This window comes from Hyla sarda, chromosome 4 (assembly GCF_029499605.1).
Source record: "Hyla sarda isolate aHylSar1 chromosome 4, aHylSar1.hap1, whole genome shotgun sequence".
Classification (NCBI taxonomy): Eukaryota; Metazoa; Chordata; class Amphibia; order Anura; family Hylidae; genus Hyla; species Hyla sarda.
Window position 1 is genome coordinate 222,199,896 of NC_079192.1, and position 23,405 is coordinate 222,223,300.

A 23,405-nucleotide genomic window follows, 5' to 3' on the forward strand; every position below is an offset into this window, starting at 1 on the left:
TCTTATAATATTTCGACAAAAGTTAGATTTTATTTCCATCATTTACACTTTCAAAATAACAGAAAACAAAAAATGGCATCTGCAAAAGTTTGGGCACTCTGCAGAATTTACAGCATGCCCTGCCCCCTTTGCAAAGCTGAGACCTGCCAGTGTCATTCATTGTTCTCAATCATCATCTGGGAAGACCAGGTGATGTCAATCTCAAAGGTTTTAAATGCCCAGACTCATCTGACCTTGCCCCAACTATCAGCACCATGGGTTCTTCTAAACAGTTGTCTAGAAATCTGAAACTGAAAATAGTTGACCCTCACAAAGCTGGGGAAGGCTGTAAGAAGATAACAAAATGTTTTCATGTCAATATCCTCTGTTAGGAATGTAATTAAGAAATGGCAGTCATCAGGATTAGTGGAAGTAAAAGCAAGATCTGGAAGACCAAGAAAACTATCAGACAGAACAGCTCGCAGGATTGTGAGAAAAACTATTCAAAACCCATGTTTGACCGCACAATCCCTCCTGGCAGACAAAGATCTGGCAGACACTGGAGTTGTGGTACACTATTCCACTATAAAGTGATACTTGTACAAATATGGTCTTGATGGAAGAGTCATCAGAATAAAACCTCTTCTACGTCCTCCCCACAAAAATCAGCATTTGAACTTTGCAAATGAACATATAGACAAGCCTGATGCATTTTGGAAACAAGTTCTGTGGACCGATGAGGTTCAAATGGAACTTTTTGGCCGGAATGAGCAAAGGTACGTTTGGAGAACAAGCGGAACAGAATTTAATTAAAAGAACCTCAGTCCAACTGTGAGGCATGGGGGTGGATCAATCATGCTTTGGGGTTGTATTGCAGCCAGTGACACAGGGAACATCTCACGAGTAGAAGGAAAAATGGATTCAATAAAATGTCAGCAAATTTTGGTGGCTAACTTGATGCCATCTGTGAAAAAGCTGAAGTTAAAGAGAGGATGGCTTCTACAAATAAATAATGATCCTAAACACACCTCGAAATCCACCAGGGATTACATCAAGAGGCGTAAACTGAAGGTTTTGCCATGGCCTTCACAATCTCCTGACCTCAACATAATTGAAAATCTATGGATAGACCTTAAAAGAGTAGTGCTTGACAGACAGACCAGAAATCTCAAAGAACTGGAAGACTTTTGTAAGAAAGAATGGGCAAAGATACCTCAAACAAGAATTGATACTTGGCTGGCTACAAAAAGCATTTACAAGCTGTGATACTTGCCAAAGGGGGCAGTACAAAATATTAACTCTGCAGGGTGCCCAAACTTTTGCAGATGCCATTTTTTGTTTTCTGTTATTTTGAAAGTGTACATGATGGAAATAAAATCTAACTTTTGTTGATACATTATAAGAATGTCTAATGTGTAATTTGATGCCTTTTGGAGATTTTTCCATCTTTCCTTGGCTTCTTTATGCACATTAATCCAAATTTTTACCTTGAGTGCCCAAACTTTTGATCCCCACTGTAACATTATTGTGCTCTATGTATGTCTATGAGAAATGGTTGTTCACACAATGGCCCTGATTTACTTTCATGATCCTGACTCTTTTTATCGGGTTATGCGACACAATTTGTGTCACATGTCCTCTGCAACACTTTTTGCGACACATTTTACTGGTTTAAACCCGACAGTTTTCTAATTACTCAGGGTATTTTTTTAACCCCACTAAAGGAGCGTGATTTGCCTAATTAGGGGCATGTTCCCAACATTTTCCTGAAACCCGACAGTTATATTTAAAAACCCACCAGAAAAATTGTGAAATACTGAACTTGAAAACCCGACTGTCTAGAGGAGTGTGGAATCTGTTAAAAAGTGTGTTTCTTTTTTGAAAATGCTGTTAATTTGTCCCCTTTAGTAGCATTATATATTACATTTTATTATTTACAGTTTTTTTTATTTATTTTTTGGAATTTCTATTTTTTTTTCTTTTTTAAATCTTGGCTTTTATTTCCTTTTTTATTTTTTTTGCTTTTTTTTCTTAACCCATTAACAACCATGAATGTAAAGTTAAGTCCTGGTGCAGAGTTGCTTTGCTTTATTTATTTGTTTTACACTTTATTTTTCCTGTGCGACACTTTTTTTCCCCTTGTGAACATGGAACAGAATTTTCCCTACATGTGCGAAACATTGATAAATATGTGTGAGAAAAAATAGTCGGGGGGAAAAAAACACTCTGAAAATAATCCGACACTCTTAGTAAATCAGAGCCAATATGTAAAGAATGCAGATACATTTTTTAGAGTGGCATAAATAAGTGACATAACATATTCAATCTGGTTAGGTAGCTTTTAAATTTAATTAAAAAATTTGAAGCAAGCATAGATTAGCCAATAAAACTATAAGTTATATTTCTTAAAAAATCTACTAAGTGAAATAAGGAGAAATATCTAAAAGTATCATAACAGAAATATAATTTTATAATGGTATAAAAAGGTTGCATTGTACTATGTTTTATCTGAGTCAGTTACTCTAACATATATTAGAATATTTGAGAAACGAAAAACAAAATAATTTTTTTTTGCAATATTTAGAATACTACTGTTTTTTTAATTTGATAAAAATAATCAAATAAACAGCACTTTGAAAGTCTCTAGTTGAATATCAAGAAGAATATTGAAAAGTTCTAAAAATGAGACTTGGAATTTCTGGAGTCAACATGGCAGGTATTTCAGAAACGTACAGACAGTTTCACTATTTGTTTAACCAGTTAAGAACCCATGCCATACCGGTACGCCATGAGGCCCTGGTAATTTAGGACCCATGATGTACCGGTACGCGCATGGAAATTTTGGTCCCTAAGCAGGATGTACATTTATGCCGGTGGTCATTAAAGGGGGATCAGCCGCGCATTATCCAGGCATCGTTCTGATGCTCGTGCTCATGTATAGAACGTAAATATATGTCCTCGTGCGCTAAGTACCGCAGCACCAGGACATACATTTACGTCCTTGGTCGTTAAGGGGTTAATATAAACATATTTTTTACTATTTACATTACACATACTAGTGGGATTTTATTAACAATGTTGGAGTTGGTTTGGTTGCATGTTTTCAAGCTGACTGTGGTTTTTACTGTGAACTTATTATTGTTGTGCAAGTGTGGTAAAATTGTGGTGCAGAACTAACAATGTGGCACAATGTGTTGAAAAGCTGTAAAATGAATTGACCGCTCTGTTTTCTCACAGGACACAGAGGAGTCACCACATGTGAGCTATGGGAACAATGACAGAGACCATTTGCCAGGTAACCCCATTGGTATTTTCTACAGTATTTTCTACAAGCCATTGTAGATTATTTTTACCATTAGGTTTGCAGCCCTGGAGGTTTTTCCTAATTTTTAAGATCCCATATAGGTACTTTTTTCTCCATATTCTGCGTTAGGTTTGTAAATACTTTTTGCAATTAGCCAGATTCACTTGTGGTGAGTTTCAAACTTACATATTTCCACTTAGTACATCATTTTCTTTATTAGCCATGTCTTCCATGTACCGTAATTTCCCCTATTACTCAGGCACACCCTAAGTAATTTCCAATATTAGTCAGGACCATCCCTTTTTTCAAAAATGCCACACAAATGGATGTGTTTTATTTTCCCAAAATAATTACTGCCATGGACTCAGTAAAATAAAAAAAAATTTTTTACAAATACATTTGTAATTTTCCATGATTTGAGTCCTTATGCCAAAGCCCAGTACAAGTAATAGTTTCTTAAGAGTTATATTTTGCCTGGATTTTAGTTTTTTTACGCTACACTGGGGCATTAACCATAACATACTGCTGCTTACCGTAGGACTATTGTACAATTTGGACTTTATATTATGACTCAAAAAGGAATCATTTTATAAGTGTTAGGATTCGGCAGGCTGGATGTGGATCCTCTGTGTCAGCGAGGCATTGGCATGGACCGTGTCGGAGGACCGGTTCTAGGTTGCTACTGGTATTCACCAGAGCCCGCCGCAAAGCGGGATGGTCTTGCTGCGGCGGTAGCAACCAGGTCGTATCCACCGGCAACATCTCAACTTCGCTGACTGCTGAGAAGGCGTGGGACAGAAGGACTAGGCAGAGGCAAGGTCAGACGTAGCAGAAGGTCGGGGCAGGTGGCAAGGTTCATAGTCAATAGCAATAGCAAGAGGTCAGGTACACTGGTAAGGCAAACACTGTAAACGCTTTCTCTGGCACAAAGGCAACAAGATCCGGCAAGGAAGTGAAGGGGAAGTGAGGTTAAATAGACAGGGAGCAGGTGGAGGCTAATTAGACAGATTGGGCCAGGCACCAATCATTGGTGCACTGGCCCTTTAAATCTTAGAGAGCTGGCGCGCGCGCGCCCTAAGGAGCGGAGCCGCGCGCGCCAGGACGAGACAGCCGGGGACCGGGACAGGTGAGAAACTTGGGATGCGATTCGCGAGCGGGCGCGTCCCGGTATGCGAATCGCATGCCCGCCGGCATTGTCAGTGCAACCCTCCCGGGGCGCTGCAGAGAGAGGAACGCCTCGAGCGCTTCGGGGAGGAGCAGGGACCCGGAGCGCTCGGCGTAACAGTACCCCCCCCCTTAGGTCTCCCCCTCTTTTTGTCCGGATGTCGCTCCACATGGGACGAGGACATTGGGAGCGATTGTAGAGTCTCCTTCTGGAGGACAGTAAAGTTCTGGGTATGCTCATCAACGGCAGGCAGTTCAGAAGGAATGGGAATGGGGAGGGGGGGGCAGACGGTGAAGCTTGGCACGGGGCAGAGTGTTACCAGGACGGGGGCTATGAGGAGGCACGGCATAGTCCTGATAGGCCTTGGGGAGACCAGGTATAGGGGGAGACACTGATGTTTGACAGACGGGACTGGGGGCAGACGTGAGGCATCTTTTGTGGCAAGAAGCACCCCAGCTCTTGATCTTCCCGGTGGTCCAGTCAAGGGTAGGAGAGTGGCATTGGAGCCATGGCAGACCGAGGAGGACTTCAGAGGTGCAGTTGGGAAAAACAAAAAGTTAAATTTTTTCGTGATGCAGTCCAATGCTCATGAGCAGGGGTTCTGTGCGGTAACGCACAGTGCAGTCCAATTTCACTCCGTTGACCGAGGAAATGTAGAGCGGCTTGGCGAGACAGGTCACAGGGATGTTGAACTTATTAACAAAAGAGGCCAAAATGAAATTTCCCGCAGAACCAGAGTCCAAGAAGGCCACAGCTGAGAAGGAGGAGTTGGCAGAAGGAGAAATCCGTACGGGCACAGTGAGACGTGGAGAAGCAGACTTCAGACCAAGAGACGCCACTCCCACGTGAGCTGGGTGCGTGCGTTTCCCAGACGTGGAGGACGAATAGCGCAATCCACCAAGAAATGTTCGGTACTAGCGCAGTACAGACATACATTTTTATCTCTGCTGCGAGTCCTCTCTTCATGGGTCAGGCGAGACCGATCCACTTACATAGCCTCCTCGGCGGGAGGCACAGGGGTAGATTGCAAAGGATACTGTGAGAGAGGTGCCCAGAGACCAAGGTCTTTTTCCTGGCGGAGCTCCTGGTGTCTTTCAGAAAAACGCATGTCAATGCGGATGGCCAAATGGATAAGTTCATGCAGGTTGGCAGGAATTTCTCGTGCAGCCAGCACATCTTTGATGTTACTGGATAGGCCTTTTTTAAAGGTCGCGCAGAGGGCCTCGTTGTTCCAAGATAGTTCTGAGGCGAGGGTACGAAATGGATGGCGTATTCGCCTACAGAAGAATTTCCCTGGACCAGGTTCAGCAAGGCAGTTTCGGCAGAAGAAGCTCGGGCTGGTTCCTCGAAGACACTACGAACCTCAGCGAAGAAGGACTGTACAGTGGCAGTGACAGGATCATTGCGGTCCCAGAGCGATTTGGCCCATGACAGGGCCTTCCCAGACAGGAGACTGACCACGAAAGCCACCTTCGACCGTTCTGTAGGAAATTGGTCCGACAACATCTCCAAATGTAGGGAACATTGTGACAGGAAACCATGGCAAAGTCTAGAGTCCCTATCAAATTTGTCCGGCAGGGACAAGCGGAGGCCAGGAGCGGGCACTCGCTGCAAAGGAGGTGCAGGAGCTGGCGAAGGAGATGGTTGCTGCTGCAGCTGTGGCAGAAGTTGCTGTAGCATGGCGGTCAACTGCGACAGCTGCTGTCCTTGTTGGGCGAACTGTTGTCCATGTTGCTCTATCTGTTGAGACTGCTGGGCGACCACCGTGGTAAGGTCAGCAACAACTGGCAGCGGGACCTCAGCGGGATCCATGGCCGGATCTACTGTTAGGATTTGGCATGCTGGATGTGGATCCTCTGTGTCAGCAAGGGATTGGCGTGGACCGTGTCGGGGGACCGGTTCTAGGTTGTTACTGGTATTCACCAGAGCCCGCCGCAAAGCGGGATGGTCTTGCTGCGGCGGTAGCAACCAGGTCGTATCCACCGGCAACGGCTCAATCTCGCTGACTGCTGAGAAGGCGTGGGACAGAAGGACTAGGCAGAGGCAAGGTCAGACGTAGCAGAAGGTCGGGGCAGGCGGCAAGGCTCGTAGTCAATAGCAATAGCAAGAGGTCAGGTACACTGGTAAGGCAAACACTGTTAACGCTTTCTCTGGCACAAAGGCAACAAGATCCGGCAAGGAAGAGAAGGGGAAGTGAGGTTAAATAGACAGGGAGCAGGTGGAGGCTAATTAGACAGATTGGGCCAGGCACCAATCATTGGTGCACTGGCCCTTTAAATCTTAGAGAGCTGGCGCACGCGCGCCCTAAGGAGCGAAGCCGCGCGCGCCAGGACGAGACAGCCGGGGACCGGGACAGGTGAGAGACTTGGAATGCGATTCGCGAGCGGGCACGTCCCGCTATGCGAATCGCATCCCCGCCGGCAGTGTTAGTGCAGCGCTCCCGGTCAGCGGGTCTGACCGGGGCGCTGCAGAGAGAGGAACGCCGCGAGCACTCTGGGGAGGAGCAGGGACCCGGAGCGCTCGGCGTAACAATAAGGCATCCTGTCTGCAAAAAACAGCCTTTAGGGTGAGTTCACACATGCATATTTTTGCTGCAGACATAATCATGCTGTGAGAGGCTACGGTAACTGAATGGGGTAATGCAAGTTTTTTTTTAAATGTTTTTATATGTGTCTATTTATTAATAAAAAACCTTGAAACATATGATCAAATAATCGGATGATTTTTATTGAGACGCAACTGAAAAACTGTTACAAATGTAACATGGAAAAAAGAGAAATAAATTATATATATATATATATATATATATATATATATATATATATATTCAGTTTTTATTTTCTGTTCACACAGGTTTTTTTTTCTGCCATTCCTAGCTTTTGGCCTTTTTTTTTATCCATTTATGTCTCACAATGTGGCTTAAAGATGTGTGTGAACATAGCATAAAATTGGAACATATTTTATTTTATTCATCTATTTGCCACAATGTGGCCGTAAATTGTAAAATGCAGCCGCTAAGTAAAATGCACCCACGCTTTGCAGGAATATCCACATGCAAAATGCAATATGTGTTGAAAATGTTACACTGTGTGAACCCAGTCTAAATGTTTAGTCCAGCTATAAAAAAAAATAGCTTAAAAGGGGATGAATGGTTCTGTTTGATGACTCTCCTTCTATATTTTAAAAAGTGGCAAATTGGGAGAGATTTATCAAAACCTGTGTTGAGGAAGAGTTGCGTAGTTGCCCATAGCAACCATTCTGATAGCTTCTTTCATTTTTCACAAGCTTCTTTCAAAATGAATGCTATGGGCAACTGCACCACTCTTCCTCTACACAGGTTTTGATAAATCTCCTTATGGTTCTTCAATATGTGTAGTACATTATAGCATGGTAGTGAGGTGTACTCTGGAATTGCTGAACATTGCACACTTTTGCCCCATGATGTTATCTATTCTAGGTTTTACCTCAGTAAGTCATGTAAATCATGACTGCAATAATAAGTGTACCTACATGTTACATCTACATTAAAGAATGCAGCTGTATATTATCAATCCAAAAAGTATATTTCAAAATAATAGAGGGTAATGTTGTTAAAGAAGTTCAAATAATACCTGGATATTTCACTGGTGTGGTTGGTATTGGTTCTTCTGAAATGAAAGAAACTACATGTTAATAGTATTTTAAATAGTTCATAATGCAAAATATACAGTCTATATGCCAGTTATAGACAGTATATTCAAGCATTCTGTGAAGCTTACCTCCAGTAGTCCATTTCAATACATCTTGCTTATATATATATATCTTTGTTAAGTCAAGTTTATTATGTAGAATTAAAACCTGCACCCTACATATCCTATTCACTTCAACACAAGAAAGAGAAACATTATTTTAGCCATATGCCTCCTTCTTGCTAAGAAAAAAGATATTAAAATAACTTAAAGGGGTACTCCGCCCCTAGACATCTTATCCCCTATCCAAAGGATAGGGGATAAGATGTCAGATCGTCGGGGTCCTGCCGCTGGGGACCCCTGCAATATGGCAAGCAGCACCCACCTGTAACTGCTTCCGGAAACGCTGGAGGCTAATTCCTCCCGACCACGGGGACGGAAGATCGTGACGACATGACTCCGCCCCCGTGTGACATCATGCCCCTCCCCCTCAATGCAAGTCTATGGGAGGGGGAGGAATTAGCCTAAGAGCCTCCAGCATTTCCGAAAGCAGTTACAGGTGGGTGCTGCTTGCTATATTGCGGGGGTCCCCAGCGGCGGGACCCCGGCGATCTGACATCTTATACCCTATCCTTTGGATAGGGGATAAGATGTCTAGGGGCGAAATACCCCTTTAAATATCTTACCCACATAGTAAATGACAGTATGTTCACTGTATTTTCCAGCACATAAAAAATTGCAGACTTCCCTTCTCCCCATATAGAATACATGAATGCTAAGCTGATCCCATAGTTCATGTGTATAGGATAAATGGGGAATATAGCTGTAAACTCAGTGGTTTTACACCTTCCTAATGCCGCAACCCTTTAAAGGAGTACTGCAGTCTTAGACACTTATCCCTTATCTGCAGGACCCCAACCCGACCTCTCCCGTACAGGGACCCCATTACCGTGGCTCTGTGTGGCCAATGTGCGTGTCGTCGACCTCACTAAGGTTGACGACATGCCCCCTCCATACAGCTCTAAGGGAGAGGCGGGGATGCATGAATGCTTCAGCTCCGCCTCTCCCATAGAGATACATGGAGGGGGTGTTGGCCATGGCGTCATGCTGCAGCCGACAAGCCTCCTACACGGGAGAGCCAGGGCCCCGTACAGGAGATCGCAGGGGGTCCCACCGTTCGGACTCCCCGCGATCAGACACATATTCCCAATCCACAGGATAGGGGATAAGTGTCAATGGTTGCAGATCTTCATTAATACAGTTCCTCATGCTGAGCAGAGTTCCCCCACAGTAGATATAAGTAGCAGAGTTCCCCCACAGTAGGTCTGCACTTGCTGGAGATGGATATAGGAGCGGTGTCTCTGTTCCTAAGACCATCGGAAATATGTGTTTTCACATGGTCTTAGACAACCCCTGTGAAAGAGTTGTTTGACCCCCACAGTTTGGGAACCGCTATGTTAGCTGAATAGATTAAGCAATTCACTTAGTAAGTATATAAAACAAACTTTCATTTAACAATGATGGATGAAAAAGCTAAAAATAATATGCAAAGTAACACAAGGTGTTCTGAATAAATGTGGTCTAACTGTACCTGAAGATATTGATGGTGTAGGTTCTTCTGAAATGAATTAAATATATTTAATATAAAATATTTGTTAATATTTACATTAGACATACTGGTGGGATTTTATTAACAATGCTGGAGTTGGTTCGGTTGCATGTTTTCAAGCTGACTGTGGTTTTTACTGTTAACTTATTATTGTTGTGCAAGTGTGTTAAAATTGTGGTGGAGAACTAACAATGTGGCGCAATGTGTTGAAAAGCTGTATAATGTTTTCTCATAGGACACAGAGGAGTCACCATAGGAGAGCTATGGAGACAATGACAGAGGCCACAAAGATCAGCAAAAATTTCCACCATTTTCCAGGTAACACCGTTGGTATTTTCTACATTAGTTAGACAAGCCAGTGTAGATGATTTTTACCATTAGGTTTGCAGCCCCTGTAGGTTTTTCCTAATTTGTAAATTCCCCCATAGGCACGTTTTTCCATATCCCAGGTTAGGTTTGTAAATACTTTTTGCCATTAGCCAGATCCACTTGTAGAGAGTTTCCCACTTACATATTTCCACTAAGTACATAATTTCCTTTATTCGCCATGTCTTTCATGTACTGTAGTTTCCCCCTTTACCCAGGTCCACCTTAAGTAGTTTGCAATATAAGTAAGGAGGACCATCCCTTTTTACAAAAATGCCACACAAATGGATGTGTTTTATTTTCTAAAATAAAAATAGCTGTCATGAACTTAGTAATATAAAATTTTTGGGACAAATACATTTGTAATTTTACTAAGTCCATGATTTGAGTCCTTATGCCAAAGCACAGTACAAGTTATAGTTTTTAAGAGTTATTATATTTTGCCTGGATTTTAGGTTTTGGTGTCCCGATCAGCTGTAAGGACACGAGGAGGGTCCCTACCTGCCGAATGACTGCTCCGTGTCTGAGATCCAGACTGGAGCAGTCGAGCGCCAAAAACACTGATCAATGCTATGCTATTGCATAGCATTGATCAGTGTGGGGAATCAGTGTATTGCATGTTATAGTCCCCTATGGGGGCTATAACATTGCAAACAAAAATAAAAATAAAATTTTTATAAAGATGATTTAACCCCTTCCCTATTAAAAGTTTGAATCATCCCCCTTTTCCCATTGAAAAAAACTAATGTGTAAATAAAAATAAATATAAACATATGTGGTATTGGCGCGTATGTAAATGTCCGAACTACAAAAATATATTGTTATTTAAACATTTAAACTGCACGTTCAATGGCGCACACGTAAAAAAAAAAAATTCCAAAGTCCAATATAGTGTGTTTTTGGTCACTTTTTATACCCTAAAAAAAATTATCAAAAAGCGATTAAAAAGTCCAATCAAAAAATAGTACCAATAAAATCTTCAGATCACAGTACAAAAAATGAGCCCTCATACACCCCCGTCTGTGCAGAAAAAAAAAAGTTATAGGGGTCAGAAGAGGACATTTTTAAACGTATACATTTTTGTGCATGATTTTTTCTAGAAGTAAGACAAAATCAAACCTACATAAGTAGGATATCATTTTAATCATATGGACCTACAGAATAAAGAGAAGATGTCATTCTCTGAAAAATGCACTGCATAGAAACGGAAGCCCCCAAAAGTTGCAAAAGGGCAGTTTTTTTTTTCAATTTTGTCGCACAATGATTTTTTTTTAGTTTCGCCATATATTTTTGGGTAAAATAACTGATGTCATTACAAAGTAAAATTGATGGCACAAAAAAAGCCATGAGTTTGTAGGTTCAAAATTGAAAGGGTTATGATTTTTAAAAGGTAAGGAGAAAAAAAACGAAAGTGCAAAAATGGAAAAACCCTGACTCCTTAAGGGGTTAAGTTACTAGTGTTCATTTACTGTTTGGGCTAGTCTAGTACTACAATGCAAATTTGTGTAGCACTATAGTCCAGAACAAAACATTGAATTATATATCATTTTGTGAACTGCAGCTGTAACGTAACTCATTCCTGACCCCCTAATTTACCCAAATTTTTTATTTTTGACTTATGTTTTCTTCTTCCTTAACTTCTACCACCCATACTTTTAGATTTTTTCACTGAGTTTTATTTGTCTTTTTGGGAAAAGTTGCACTTTTCCTGGCATCCTTTATTTTAACATATACTGTATTATGAAACCATAAAAAATATTTGTACAGTAAAATAAAATAAAAATATGAAAATGTGCAATTTTTGGGGAGTTCATCATATGGTAAAACTGGAATGTTAAATTCTAAGCGTCAGTATAATTTCAATTTGGATCATTTTATCATTTAACTATATCAAAAAGTTTTAAATAAATGTTTTCTACCTATGGAGCTGTACGAGGGCTCATTTTTGTGCCATTAGCCATCGGTGATTGACTTTTTATTCAATTTTTTCTAGAATGCAATTTTGGCATTTGTAATTTTGAGGCTTTTGCGCCATTGACTTCGCAGCATCAGGAATGTAATCATTTAATTTTTTATATATTTTTTGCCCCCCCCCTAATCTTTTATAAGCAATCTTTCAATTGCTTATATAGATCAAGGTAATGCATATAACTATATGGAATATATTGGTAATCAATTGGTACAGCCCTAGGCAGACTGTATCAATTGCGTACTCACAGAAGACACTGAGGTCGGGCTGCCCTGACAACCAATCGGCACCTCACAATTACATAGCAAAGGTGTTGATCAGACCACTGAAGCACCAATGAAGCATCTAAAATCAATATTGATCATAGCATCTAAAGAGTATAATGACTGGCATTGGAGTGATCCCTGATGCTCATTACCAGCAGGTGTCAGCTGCAGATAGTAGCTTGCACCTGCCGGGTATGATGTGGGCCCAGCTCCAGAGCCCAAACTATTATCCCTTACCATTAAATGACGTGATGTACATCATAGATTGTGAAGGTGTTAAAAGGTGAAATTAATCAGTAGCCCTAAATTTAGCATCAGCTCAAATATTGTGTTTTTTTTTTTTTCTTTTTTTTTTTTTTTTTGGATCTGCAATGATTTTACCACAATTCAGGAAAATCATGTGGAAACTGCTATTTGTTAACATAGCTATTCAGATTGAGAAAAAAAATTAAGAATAGACTTAACAATTTGTGTTGTATACATGGGCATGTTTCTAGGTTATGATAAATAAGATAACACTCACCTTCACATATTACATTTCCATTATCACAGTGGCTGAAAAAAGGGGAAAAGGGTTCATTAATTCAAAGTTTCACGTGTCCCTGACAATATGATGTTGTGTTGTTAACTTGTTTGTTCTTTAGTATCACTGGTTTCACACAGTGTGGTTTTTGTATTTTGAAGTTTTGCATTTGCAACGCTGTTTTTCTACACACTAAAAATGTTAAAAGTGGTTATCCAGCAATAGAAATACAGAGCTTATTTCTTCCATAAACAGCTCCATTTACTTCAATAAGACTGCAAAACCCCACCCAGCCTGCAGACAAATGGGATGCAGTCTTTTAAATAAATCAGCTGTTTTTCTAATGCTGGATAACCCCTTTAAGAAATGATTTTGTTTTTTAAATGCATTTTTATACAATTTTAAACACAACTAAAACACAACAAACAAACGTGTTTTATCATTGTCATCCAGACAATGAAGGGCATTAATATTCCCTTATAGTTGTTTACAGAATATAATATGTACCTACTCATTTATATTGTCTTAGGACATCCACATTTTTGAGGACTTCAAAAGAATTTGACAGCAGCATGACTTGCACAACCGGAATATACAGGTTAGTGCGGGTGATGCTGAATCTGTTGTAAATGTTAAAAAATTAAATATGCAAATTAGACATATGAAGGCATTATTTTTTTGCTGTACTAGCAATCCTTCTCAGGCCCGTTCTGGCCTATAACCCCACCGTCTTCGGTCAATAACTGGTAACCCATCATGGGACCAATTTAGCAGCAATGTCCCACCTTGGCCACCAATTCACTAAGCTGCAGTATGACACACATGTCTAAATGCTTCTGTAGACGACAGTCACGCTGCAGCTTCAGGAAAACAATCACATCAGAGGGACTGGAGCAGAGTACTGGAGGCATGGTGGGAGAGCTGGAGGTATGTAAACGTTCATTTTTTATATCCCAGACAATGAGCATAATTGGAAAAGAAACCTCCATCCGGAGTTCCCCTATTAACAGTCTTTTATAGGCTGTGCACTCACTACTTTACAGAGTGTCATTTCTTCAGTGTTGTCACATGAAAAGATATTTTAAAATATTTACAAAAATCTGAGGGTGTACTCACTGTCTGTCTGTCTATATGTTATGATAACCTTGGCAAAAAGAATGCAGAATTGCTGTTTTTCCCCCTGCTGTATTCAAATTTGTCAATATTTTATATGTACCCCAAAATAGTTTCAATAAAATCTACAACTCATTCAGCAAAAAAACTAATGTAACACTAGCAGTTGACATTTACAGGCATGTGGCTTGTCTTGTCTAGTAAATGCGACCTCCTCTCGCTTCTCTTCTGGTTTTCTCCTCCATGGCTATAGTTCCTGGCCTAAAAGAATTGGCCATGCTCATGCACTGGCTGTAACTTAAAGGACCACTGCATGCATCTCTAATGTGTCCTCCACCTATCCTCACCTGGCATTACCTATTTAAGGCTGCTTCGTCAGCTCACCAGTACCTAAGCAATACTGTGGCTCTGAAATAGAAAAGGTATGTTTTCCTCATCTGCTATCCTATATCCTATATCTGACCTGTGTCTGTTTACCTGCTGTTGCTTCTGCCTGACTCATGGTACCATGCTTACCCACAAGTGCAGGACCCAGACTGTCAACCCTGAACCTAAATCTGAGCCTGTATTTTGTCAGCTATTCACCCTGGTGCTACAAGAAAGTCTTCAGCTTAAAGGGGTACTCCGGTGAAAACCTTTTTTCTTTTAAATCAACTGGTGGCAGAAAGTTAAACATATTTGGGCACTGGTGTCACGGCAGTGGTGGTCGCCGCTCAGTGCTGCGCCATTTTATGCTAGGGACGTTAGGGACCCACTCTAAAAAAGTGGCCTTGACGTGGCGAGTGGGCTTGTACTTTTTGATCAAAAATGTATACTAACAACCTGTTAGTTTTTGATATTATGCTGAGAAGCAATCAGATCATTATACAAAATTGTAGATGTGCACCATGTCTGTCTTCTACCCGAATTCACACTGTGTTTTCTATCTCCTCCTTTTTTTTTGTTTGAACATGTGCTGCACTCTTCCCCACCCCCTCAGCCCAACCCTATATAAGTAGTAGTTAGCTACACAAGGGCCATTTCTTTCCTAGCAGCCTCCCAGTCTGACTGGGAGAGCATGGTAAGTGGCCTATTACACCTTGTTCACACTGGTGTGGTGCTGTGCGGCATCCGTTGCTGCCGTGGCGCCGTGTCTGCGGGGAGGTGCAACCCATAGACTGGTTTGAGTGGCATTGGGGCCGCTCTGCCAGTGGGTCGTTTCCCCCCCGTGGGCACTGGTGTCGCGGCGGTGGTGGTCGTCGCCCACTGCTGCGCCATTTTTTTGCTAGGGACGTTAGGGACCCACTCTAAATAGGTGACCTTGACGTGGCGAGTGGGCTTGTACTTTTTGATCAAAAATATATACTAACAACCTGTTAGTTTTTGATATTATGCTGAGGAGCAATCAGATCATTATACAAGATTGTAGATGTGCACCATGTCTGTTTTCTACCCCAATTCATATTTGTAAATTACTTCTATTAAAAAATCTTAATCCTTCCTGTACTTATTAGCTGCTGAATACTACAAAGGAAATTATTTTCTTTTTGGAATGCTCTCTGATGACATCACAAGCACAGTTCTCTCTGCTGATGTTATTATAATAATAATAATGCTTTATTTATTGTTGTCCTTAGTGGTATTTGAACCCAAGTCCCCAGCACTGCAAGGCAGCAGTGCTAACCACTGAGCCACCATGCTGCCCTTAGCATACATCTGCTATGCATCTGCTATGCATCTGCTATGCATGGCTGCTAAAATGGACAGAGATGTCAGCAGAGAGCACTGTGCTCGTGATGTCATCAGTGTTCCAAAAAGAAAGGAATTTCCTCTGTAGCATTAAGCAGCTAATAAGTACTGGAAGGATTAAGATTTTTTAATAGAAGTAATTTACAAATATGTTTGACTTTCTGCCACCAGTTGATTGAAAAGAAAAAAGGTTTTCACCGGAGTAACCCTTTAAGGCTGATACATTTTTACCTTGAGGCTGCTTAACCCTATGAATCTCCTGCTGCTGACCAACACCATATAGTAGAGTTGCTGTATGCTAGTGATTGTTTAACCCACAGTGGACTGTTCTATGTCTGCTGCTATTACTACCTCATGGCCTACTTAACCAATGTCACCTCTGCCTGAATCCCCAGTGCCTGGAATCAGGGCTGTCTGGTCTGCCTGGCCAGCTGTTACTTATACTAGGACTATTCTCAGGGTAGTGACTTGGTATCCCTTAGCAGAAAAGGTTTAGCTTTTACATCCTGGAGCTGAATAAAGGAAAAAGACCTAGAGGATTGTTAGACACTTTGGCCCTATGTCCAAATGGAGAATCCATTGGGGCATTACAACAAGCCTCCATGTAGTTATATCAACTGACAGATTCCCTTTAATGTTTATTATTTAGACCCCTAAACATTGAAAATAATTTATTCTACTGGGCACTTACTGGCTACTAAGAATATTTGAAATTACTGACACATGACATTCAATGTCAGCCCACCATGTAGAAGAATCTGGGGTGCCACGGACTCCTACACTTATCAAAGAAACAGAAACATCTGACCATTTGACTATATTACTTCTTGGTTTAACATGTTCCATTCAAGAAATAATGTTTTTGTTTATGTCTAAATATTTTTAAACTATAAAAATAACTTTATATATAATTAAATGTATTACCATAGTTTGCCATTCTGGTCATACACCATAGAATTCGCAGCAATTATTTGGTTATTATAGGAACAGCTGCATTGTGAAAGCTGAACACATTGCATAACATTTTGATCTAGGTAAGGGGCATCAGAGGGACAGCTTGGGTAGCAACCTATAGTACAGGAAAAAAAGAATACCAGGTGTTATTGTTTTTCATTCGTTGTACACGTCCTATCCATATTTTATGAACCAGAAAACATGCTTTAGCAAAAAATGATTTTCAAATAAATGAAAATTGTAAAATATTTTTATTGGAAAAACTCTTTCATTTCCTATTCATGTAATTACAAGTCACTACAAAGGTTTGTATAAAGTAAGTGGATCTTATGGCATTGGCATCAGTATGTGTTACTTATTCTTACCTCCTAACAATGGTGAAAACTTATCCATAATATCTTGATTGCTACATGTTTTCACATTGGCTGCTCCACAAGGCTCATAATGCCAAATATTTTCTCCCTTGGCATTGTAATAATCGCAGCAAACAGCTGTAAGGGAAAAAAGGAGAACAAAATTACCTTTGGATCAAGTAAATTAGATTTTCAAAAATCCCATTTACATGATACAGAAAAATATGTTCAGATTTTAGAACATGGTGAAGAAATGAACCACCACAGCACGCAATATTTATGACATATTTTTAATTAATTTTAGAATTTTGCACCCATTGACTTTGAGAAGAATTTGACAACTACTGATGGCAGTTTTATCACAGAAACCATAGGGAAGGAAATAATCTGCTGGATTTTAACAACCTACTTGTCAGCTAAAAATATGGAGGGAGATTTATTAAGGGATTTAGACCTTTTTCTCATTCTACCTCATTCTGACATGAGGTAGAAAAAAAAATGCTGCAGAAGCATACAGCTTTACTTACTTATCTGCCCCAGTTTTGAAACCACAAAAAAATCCATTTGTTTTGTTTGTCCTTTTCAACACAATGTTAGCGATCATTACTGGTTAAGCAGTTCTCAATATTACAATTCCCAGATTTTGTGGCATTCCCTCAGATCTTCATAACAGTTCTCCTACCATGGCTAGTGCCCTCCCACATTACTTCTGCCATATCCCAACCCAGATACCAGAATACCCCTTTAACTACATCTGAAAGCTGCTGTGAATATCTGGTTTCAGAGCTCACATGGTCCTTGCTACTAAACCCTTAAATGCTGCAGTCACTGTGTTTAGACACAACACCAAACCATCTATCCCACTATGAAAACATTATCTAAGAATGCCATTGGGTGGACATGGCAGCCGGAGCCTAGTGGGGGCCATGATAGTGCTCTTATTACATCATGACAGATGGAGGGAGCAGTATAAGATAGTAAAATAATAATACAGTGCAAAATGTGCAATACTTTAGTATTGTACTAGAGATACAGTTACAGTGTATGGACAGCGCATGGCAAGAGAACTTTAGAAACAGAGGGGAACAATTTTGTTAAACAATTTTCACACAGAAGGGGCCAGAAAACATAATGCACACATGCATAAAATTATCTATATTTTCTAATACAAAAAAAAAAAACAAGAGTAAAGATAACATTTACCCCATTAATGACCAGAATATTTATACAGGCTGCATAGTTAATACTGCATGTACAGTGGGGATCAAAAGTTTGGGCACCTCAGGTAAAAATTTGTATTAATGTGCATAAAGAAGCCAAGGAAAGATGGAAAAATCTCCAAAAGGCATCAATTTACAGATTAGACATTCTTATAATATGTCAACAAAAGTTAGATTTTATTTCCTTCATTTACACTTTCAAAATAACAGAAAACAAAAAAAAGGCGTCTGCAAATGTTTGGGCACCCTGCAGAGTTAATATCTTGTACTCCCCCCTTTGGCAAGTATCACAGCTTGTAAACGCTTTTTGTAGCCAGCCAAGAGTCTTTCAATTCTTGTTTGAGGTATCTTTGCCCATTCTTCCTTACAAAAGTCTTCCAGTTCTTTGAGATTTCTGGGCTGTCTGTCATGCACTGCTCTTTTAAGGTCTATCCATAGATTTTCAATTATTTTGAGGTCAGGAGATTGTGAAGGCCATGACAAAACCTTCAGTTTACGAAGCCATCCTCTCTTTAACTTCAGCTTTTTCACAGATGGCATCAAGTTAGCCACCAAAAATTTGCTGAAATTTTATTGAATCAATTTTTCCTTCTACTCATGATATGTTCCCTGTGCCACTGGCTGCAATACAACCCCAAAGCAAGATTGATCCACCCCCATGCTTAACAGTTGGACAGAGGTTCTTTTCATTAAATTCTGTTCCCCTTCTTCTCCAAAAGTACCTTTGCTCATTCCGGTCAAAAAGTTCAATTTTAACCTCATCGGTCAACAGAACTTGTTTCCAAAATGCATCAGGCTTGTCTATTTTTAATTTGCAAAGTTGAAACGCTGATTTCTGTGGTGAGAACGTAGAAGAGGTTTTCTTCTGATGACTCTTCCATGAAGACCATATTTGTACAAGTATCTCTTTATAGTGGAATAGTGCACCACAACTCCAGTGTCTGCCAGATCTTTCTGGAGGGATTGTGGAGTCAAACATGGGTTTTGAATTGTTTTTCTCACAATCCTGCAAGCTGTTCTGTCTGATATTTTCTTGGTCTTCCAGATCTTGCTTTAACTTCCACTGTTTCTGATGACTGCCATTTCTTAATTACATTCCGAACAGAGGATATTGACATCTGAAAATGTTTTGCTATCTTCTTACAGCCTTCTCCAGCTTTGTGAGCATCAACTATTTTCAGTTTCAGATTTCTAGACAACTGCTTAGAAGAATCCATGGTGCTGATTGTTGGGGCAAGGTCAGATGAGTCTGGGCATTTAAAACTTTGAGATTGACATCACCTGGTCTTCCCAGATGATGATTGAGAACAATCCATGACACTGGCAGTTCTAAGCTTTGCAAAGGGGGAAGTGTATGCTATAAATTCTGCAGGGTGCCCAAACTTTTGCAGACGCCATTTTTTTTCTGTTATTTTGAAAGTGTAAATGATGGAAATAAAGTCTAACTTTTGTTGACATATAATAAGAATGTAATTTTGATGCCTTTTTGGAAATTTTTCCATCTTTCTTTGGCTTCTTTATGCACATTAATACAGTACAAATTTTACCTGGGGTGCCCAAACTTTTTATCGCCACTGTACATCTCAGATAATACATATCATATGGAATATTTAATAACCACAATTCAATAACCTTGATACCGTACTTACGACAAAGATCTGCATTACGCCAGTTAGTACATACTCCTACTGCCATACAGGCATCAGCATAATTGGCAACAGATGTACAAAACCCAAGATATTTTCCTTCCATATCACATACGCATGCTTCACTAATGCAGGCTTCATAATAAGGTGTTGGATCAACCTATATTAAAATAAAAATGTGAAACTTAGTGTGAAACTGAATTTATTTATTATATTTATTTGTGCTGTTTAATAATTTTTTTGCATTCTTGGCCTTTCTAGTCTAAAGGCCCCAGTACATGGGACAATTATCAACCGAATAGGCCACTATCGCCATGTGTAATAGGGTCAGCAATCAACCAGTGAATGAGCAAACACTTGTTCGTCAGCTGATAGGATCATTTTGACTTGTCAAAAAATCATCAACTGCACATCTCCCCGAATAATAGGGGATAAGCAGCCAACAGCTGACTGCAGCAAAGGGCCACATGAGCAATACAGCAATTGATTGGCCCCTCCTGTCCAAGGCTTGCGTAAAGGCTCATGAGATCTGTGCACGTATACAGTGTGCAGTTGGGCCAGGCAATAGGGCACCAAGTTTTTAACTATGAGTGGGCCTAAATTGCAAGAGAATCCTGCCTTGGAATACTAGGGCATGTTTGTGCACATTGTTGCATCTTAAACCAAATTCCCCTTTAAGGAAGCCGACTGAGGCCATGGTCTTTTTGCCAGACATTTTTATTTTTTTTTTGGGGGGGGGCTACAACTCAAAATATGTGACACAAATAAGATAATTTGAAATATGCATTTGTTCAGTTTTATCACTTGTGTTTAATAACAACTATTATCTATTAATATAATGTTTTGACTGTTTTTAAACAGTTTGAATTATTAATTCTCTATTGCAATAAACTATAGTATATTTTTTTAAACCTACTGGACAGTTTTTCTACTGAATATGCCTTTTGTCAAATATGATGACAAAAATCTTACTTTCGAGTGGCAATCTTTAAATGTAACATCCTTTATTATTTGACATTTTCTGAGGGCCCAGGCTTTGCAGTAAGGATTAGCATCACATGGAAAAAGTTGTGTCTCTGTGTCTAAACAAGTTGGGTCATCCTTCCAGCTGTTTCCCATGTCTATTGCTCTTGTCATTTTCATTCCATTTCTTGCTGTAAAATCATCCTTTATATCACCATTGTTATTTCCACATATGCCAGCAACTTTATTCTATAGAAAAGATGACAACCAATTATGTACTGATGAAAACTTTTGCACTCAGTTATGTAGCTCACTAAAATAACATAGTTTAGCAAATCATCAGCACAATAATAAAACATGGTCTCATCTATGTAGCTAACAAAGAAAGACTAACACAAACTAACTAAACTAAATGACATATAAATAATATTTATGACTTTCATTGGGCACATTCAGTAAACATGCACATTACACAGCACAGGGGAAAAAAGTGAGTGAACCTCCGAGTTATGGTATGTTGACATCTATATCAAACATGTCTGACGTATATCAAAAACGTAAAAACAATTTGGATCAAAGTTGCGTAGGTTTTTATCGTATGCGTTTAATATATTGATATGTGTTTGACTATGATTGTATACATTTTAAACATATACTTTTTTGTGTTTTTCATATGTAGTGATGTCATACAGAAAGGGGAGGTTTTTAAAGGGAGAGGTGCAATGTAGAGTGCTGGTCTCACACCTCACTCCACAGTATGTCACTAACTCTACATGGCTCACAATCACATATAGGTAAATATATCTAGCTGAAGGGAAGGAGGTATGCAAGGAATAGTAAGGGAGTAAAGTTACCACTCCACAATAAGCAGCACCAAGAAACATCCACACAAACGACAGTTAGTTCAATTGAAAAGTAGAAAACTCACTGGTGATACATCAAGTCAATGTAATGGCACTTGAAATTAAAAACACATTTCTTTGACTTGACAAATGAAAAACATTTATTTGACCATAGCAATTAATCAGCTTTCATTTCTCAAAGAGCTCTTATAAAATGAAAGCTTAGCTGGGATTGGACAGATTTGGTTTCAGTTTTAGTAAATCTGGGCCTAGGTGTAATTGTAGGATTGTAACGGAGCTGGATGTGCATCCTCTCACCTGTGTGGCTGATGACTCGGGCTGAGTGGTCTTATACGTCTCTTAGGGGGGTCGCCGGACAAGTTTCCGCACCCACTAGGTGCTCTCTTCAGCAGCTTGGATATATAGCTATATATATATCCAAGCTGCTGAAGAAAGCACCTAGTGGGTGCTGAAACGCGTCCGGCGACCCCCCTAAGAGACGTATGAGACCACTTGTTTAACCATCACTATTTGCAGTCCATAGAAACCACCAACTATTACACGGACAGAGACTTACAAACTTATTCCTTGAGCGCGTGGTCAAAGACCGGGAGCGCGCGCTACCTGCACGAGGATGCCACCTGGAATACCTGCCTTTGCAAGTGCTGCAGCCCCTGTGTACATTGCCCACCATCCGATAGCACCGCTTAAATAGGAGTCAGCGGAGACTCCAGCGGTGCACTCTCAGGCCAGAGAGCAGGGACAGACGGCTGCCAAACATCGCTGAGGACAAGCAAGGAGCGGTAACTATACATCTGTATATTGCATCCGGATCGGTGAGATAAATCCACTTTAATGCTATGCGCATAGTTTGAATGAATTGCCGGTATTTGATTATACTAACCAGTGCTACTGAACTAAAGAATACAGTATCCTACAATTGCTCTGTATGATATATAAGAAACATTGTTGCTTTGGCAAAGTCTGAGGTCACGGATACCTGATTATTACATAATTGCCACTTAACTGTTACAATCAAAAGGACATTCTATAAGTGTTAAAGACTGTGATGTTCTTCTAGGACTGCAATGGCACTTTAATGGACATTTATCTATAATTTTATGACATACCAATTGCTATCCAGAATGCCGATTTGAATTATCTGCTATCATTTCCAATGGTCTTATACATATATATACATATATATATATATATATATATATATATATATATATTTTTTTTTTTTTTTTCTATATTTATGAATTTCTATATATGAATTTTATGATTTTTATGATTTTATATGTTATATTTATATCTAAATCTCTCTGACTCCGTGGATTTACAAGGGCCCTGTGATCCTGGATTATCAGTTTGATATAAATTAATTAATAAATATTTGATTTATCTTGATATTAATAAACAAGTGTATTCCTTATCCAGAGACCTTGAGCCTCAACTATCTTTATTATTTAGTAGTCCTTTTTTCAGACACCGTAGGTACAGGTGTCAGTTTTAGTTGCCTAGGTCATTTAGTGAAACTTTCCACAGGAGCCTCTCCATTCTTTACAATAATTATATTTACGGATATGTTGCACAAGTGGAATCTCAATATCTATCTCACTCTGATATAAGAGTAATAAAAGAATATGGGAGGGGATTTGTATCATTGCTGTATGATTGAATTCAGATATGAAATTGTCACAAATTCTAATTTACGCACAAGTCTGTTAGTTGTTG

The 23,405-nt window shown here is 39.9% G+C and overlaps 1 protein-coding gene across 1 annotated transcript in view; it reads right to left on the reverse strand.

The window, feature by feature from the left end:
- Nucleotides 1-23,405, reverse strand: part of MUC19 (mucin 19, oligomeric) — a 199,886-nt gene that overhangs the window by 110,136 nt on the left and 66,345 nt on the right. Inside the window, exons 25-31 of the mRNA XM_056569863.1 lie at nt 20,836-21,075; nt 19,867-20,023; nt 17,010-17,135; nt 16,615-16,759; nt 12,850-12,881; nt 9,708-9,734; nt 8,060-8,095 (exon numbers count right to left, since the gene is read on the reverse strand). Coding sequence (XP_056425838.1) covers nt 8,060-8,095; nt 9,708-9,734; nt 12,850-12,881; nt 16,615-16,759; nt 17,010-17,135; nt 19,867-20,023; nt 20,836-21,075 — 763 coding nt within the window. The remainder of the gene's footprint in view (nt 1-8,059; nt 8,096-9,707; nt 9,735-12,849; nt 12,882-16,614; nt 16,760-17,009; nt 17,136-19,866; nt 20,024-20,835; nt 21,076-23,405) is intronic.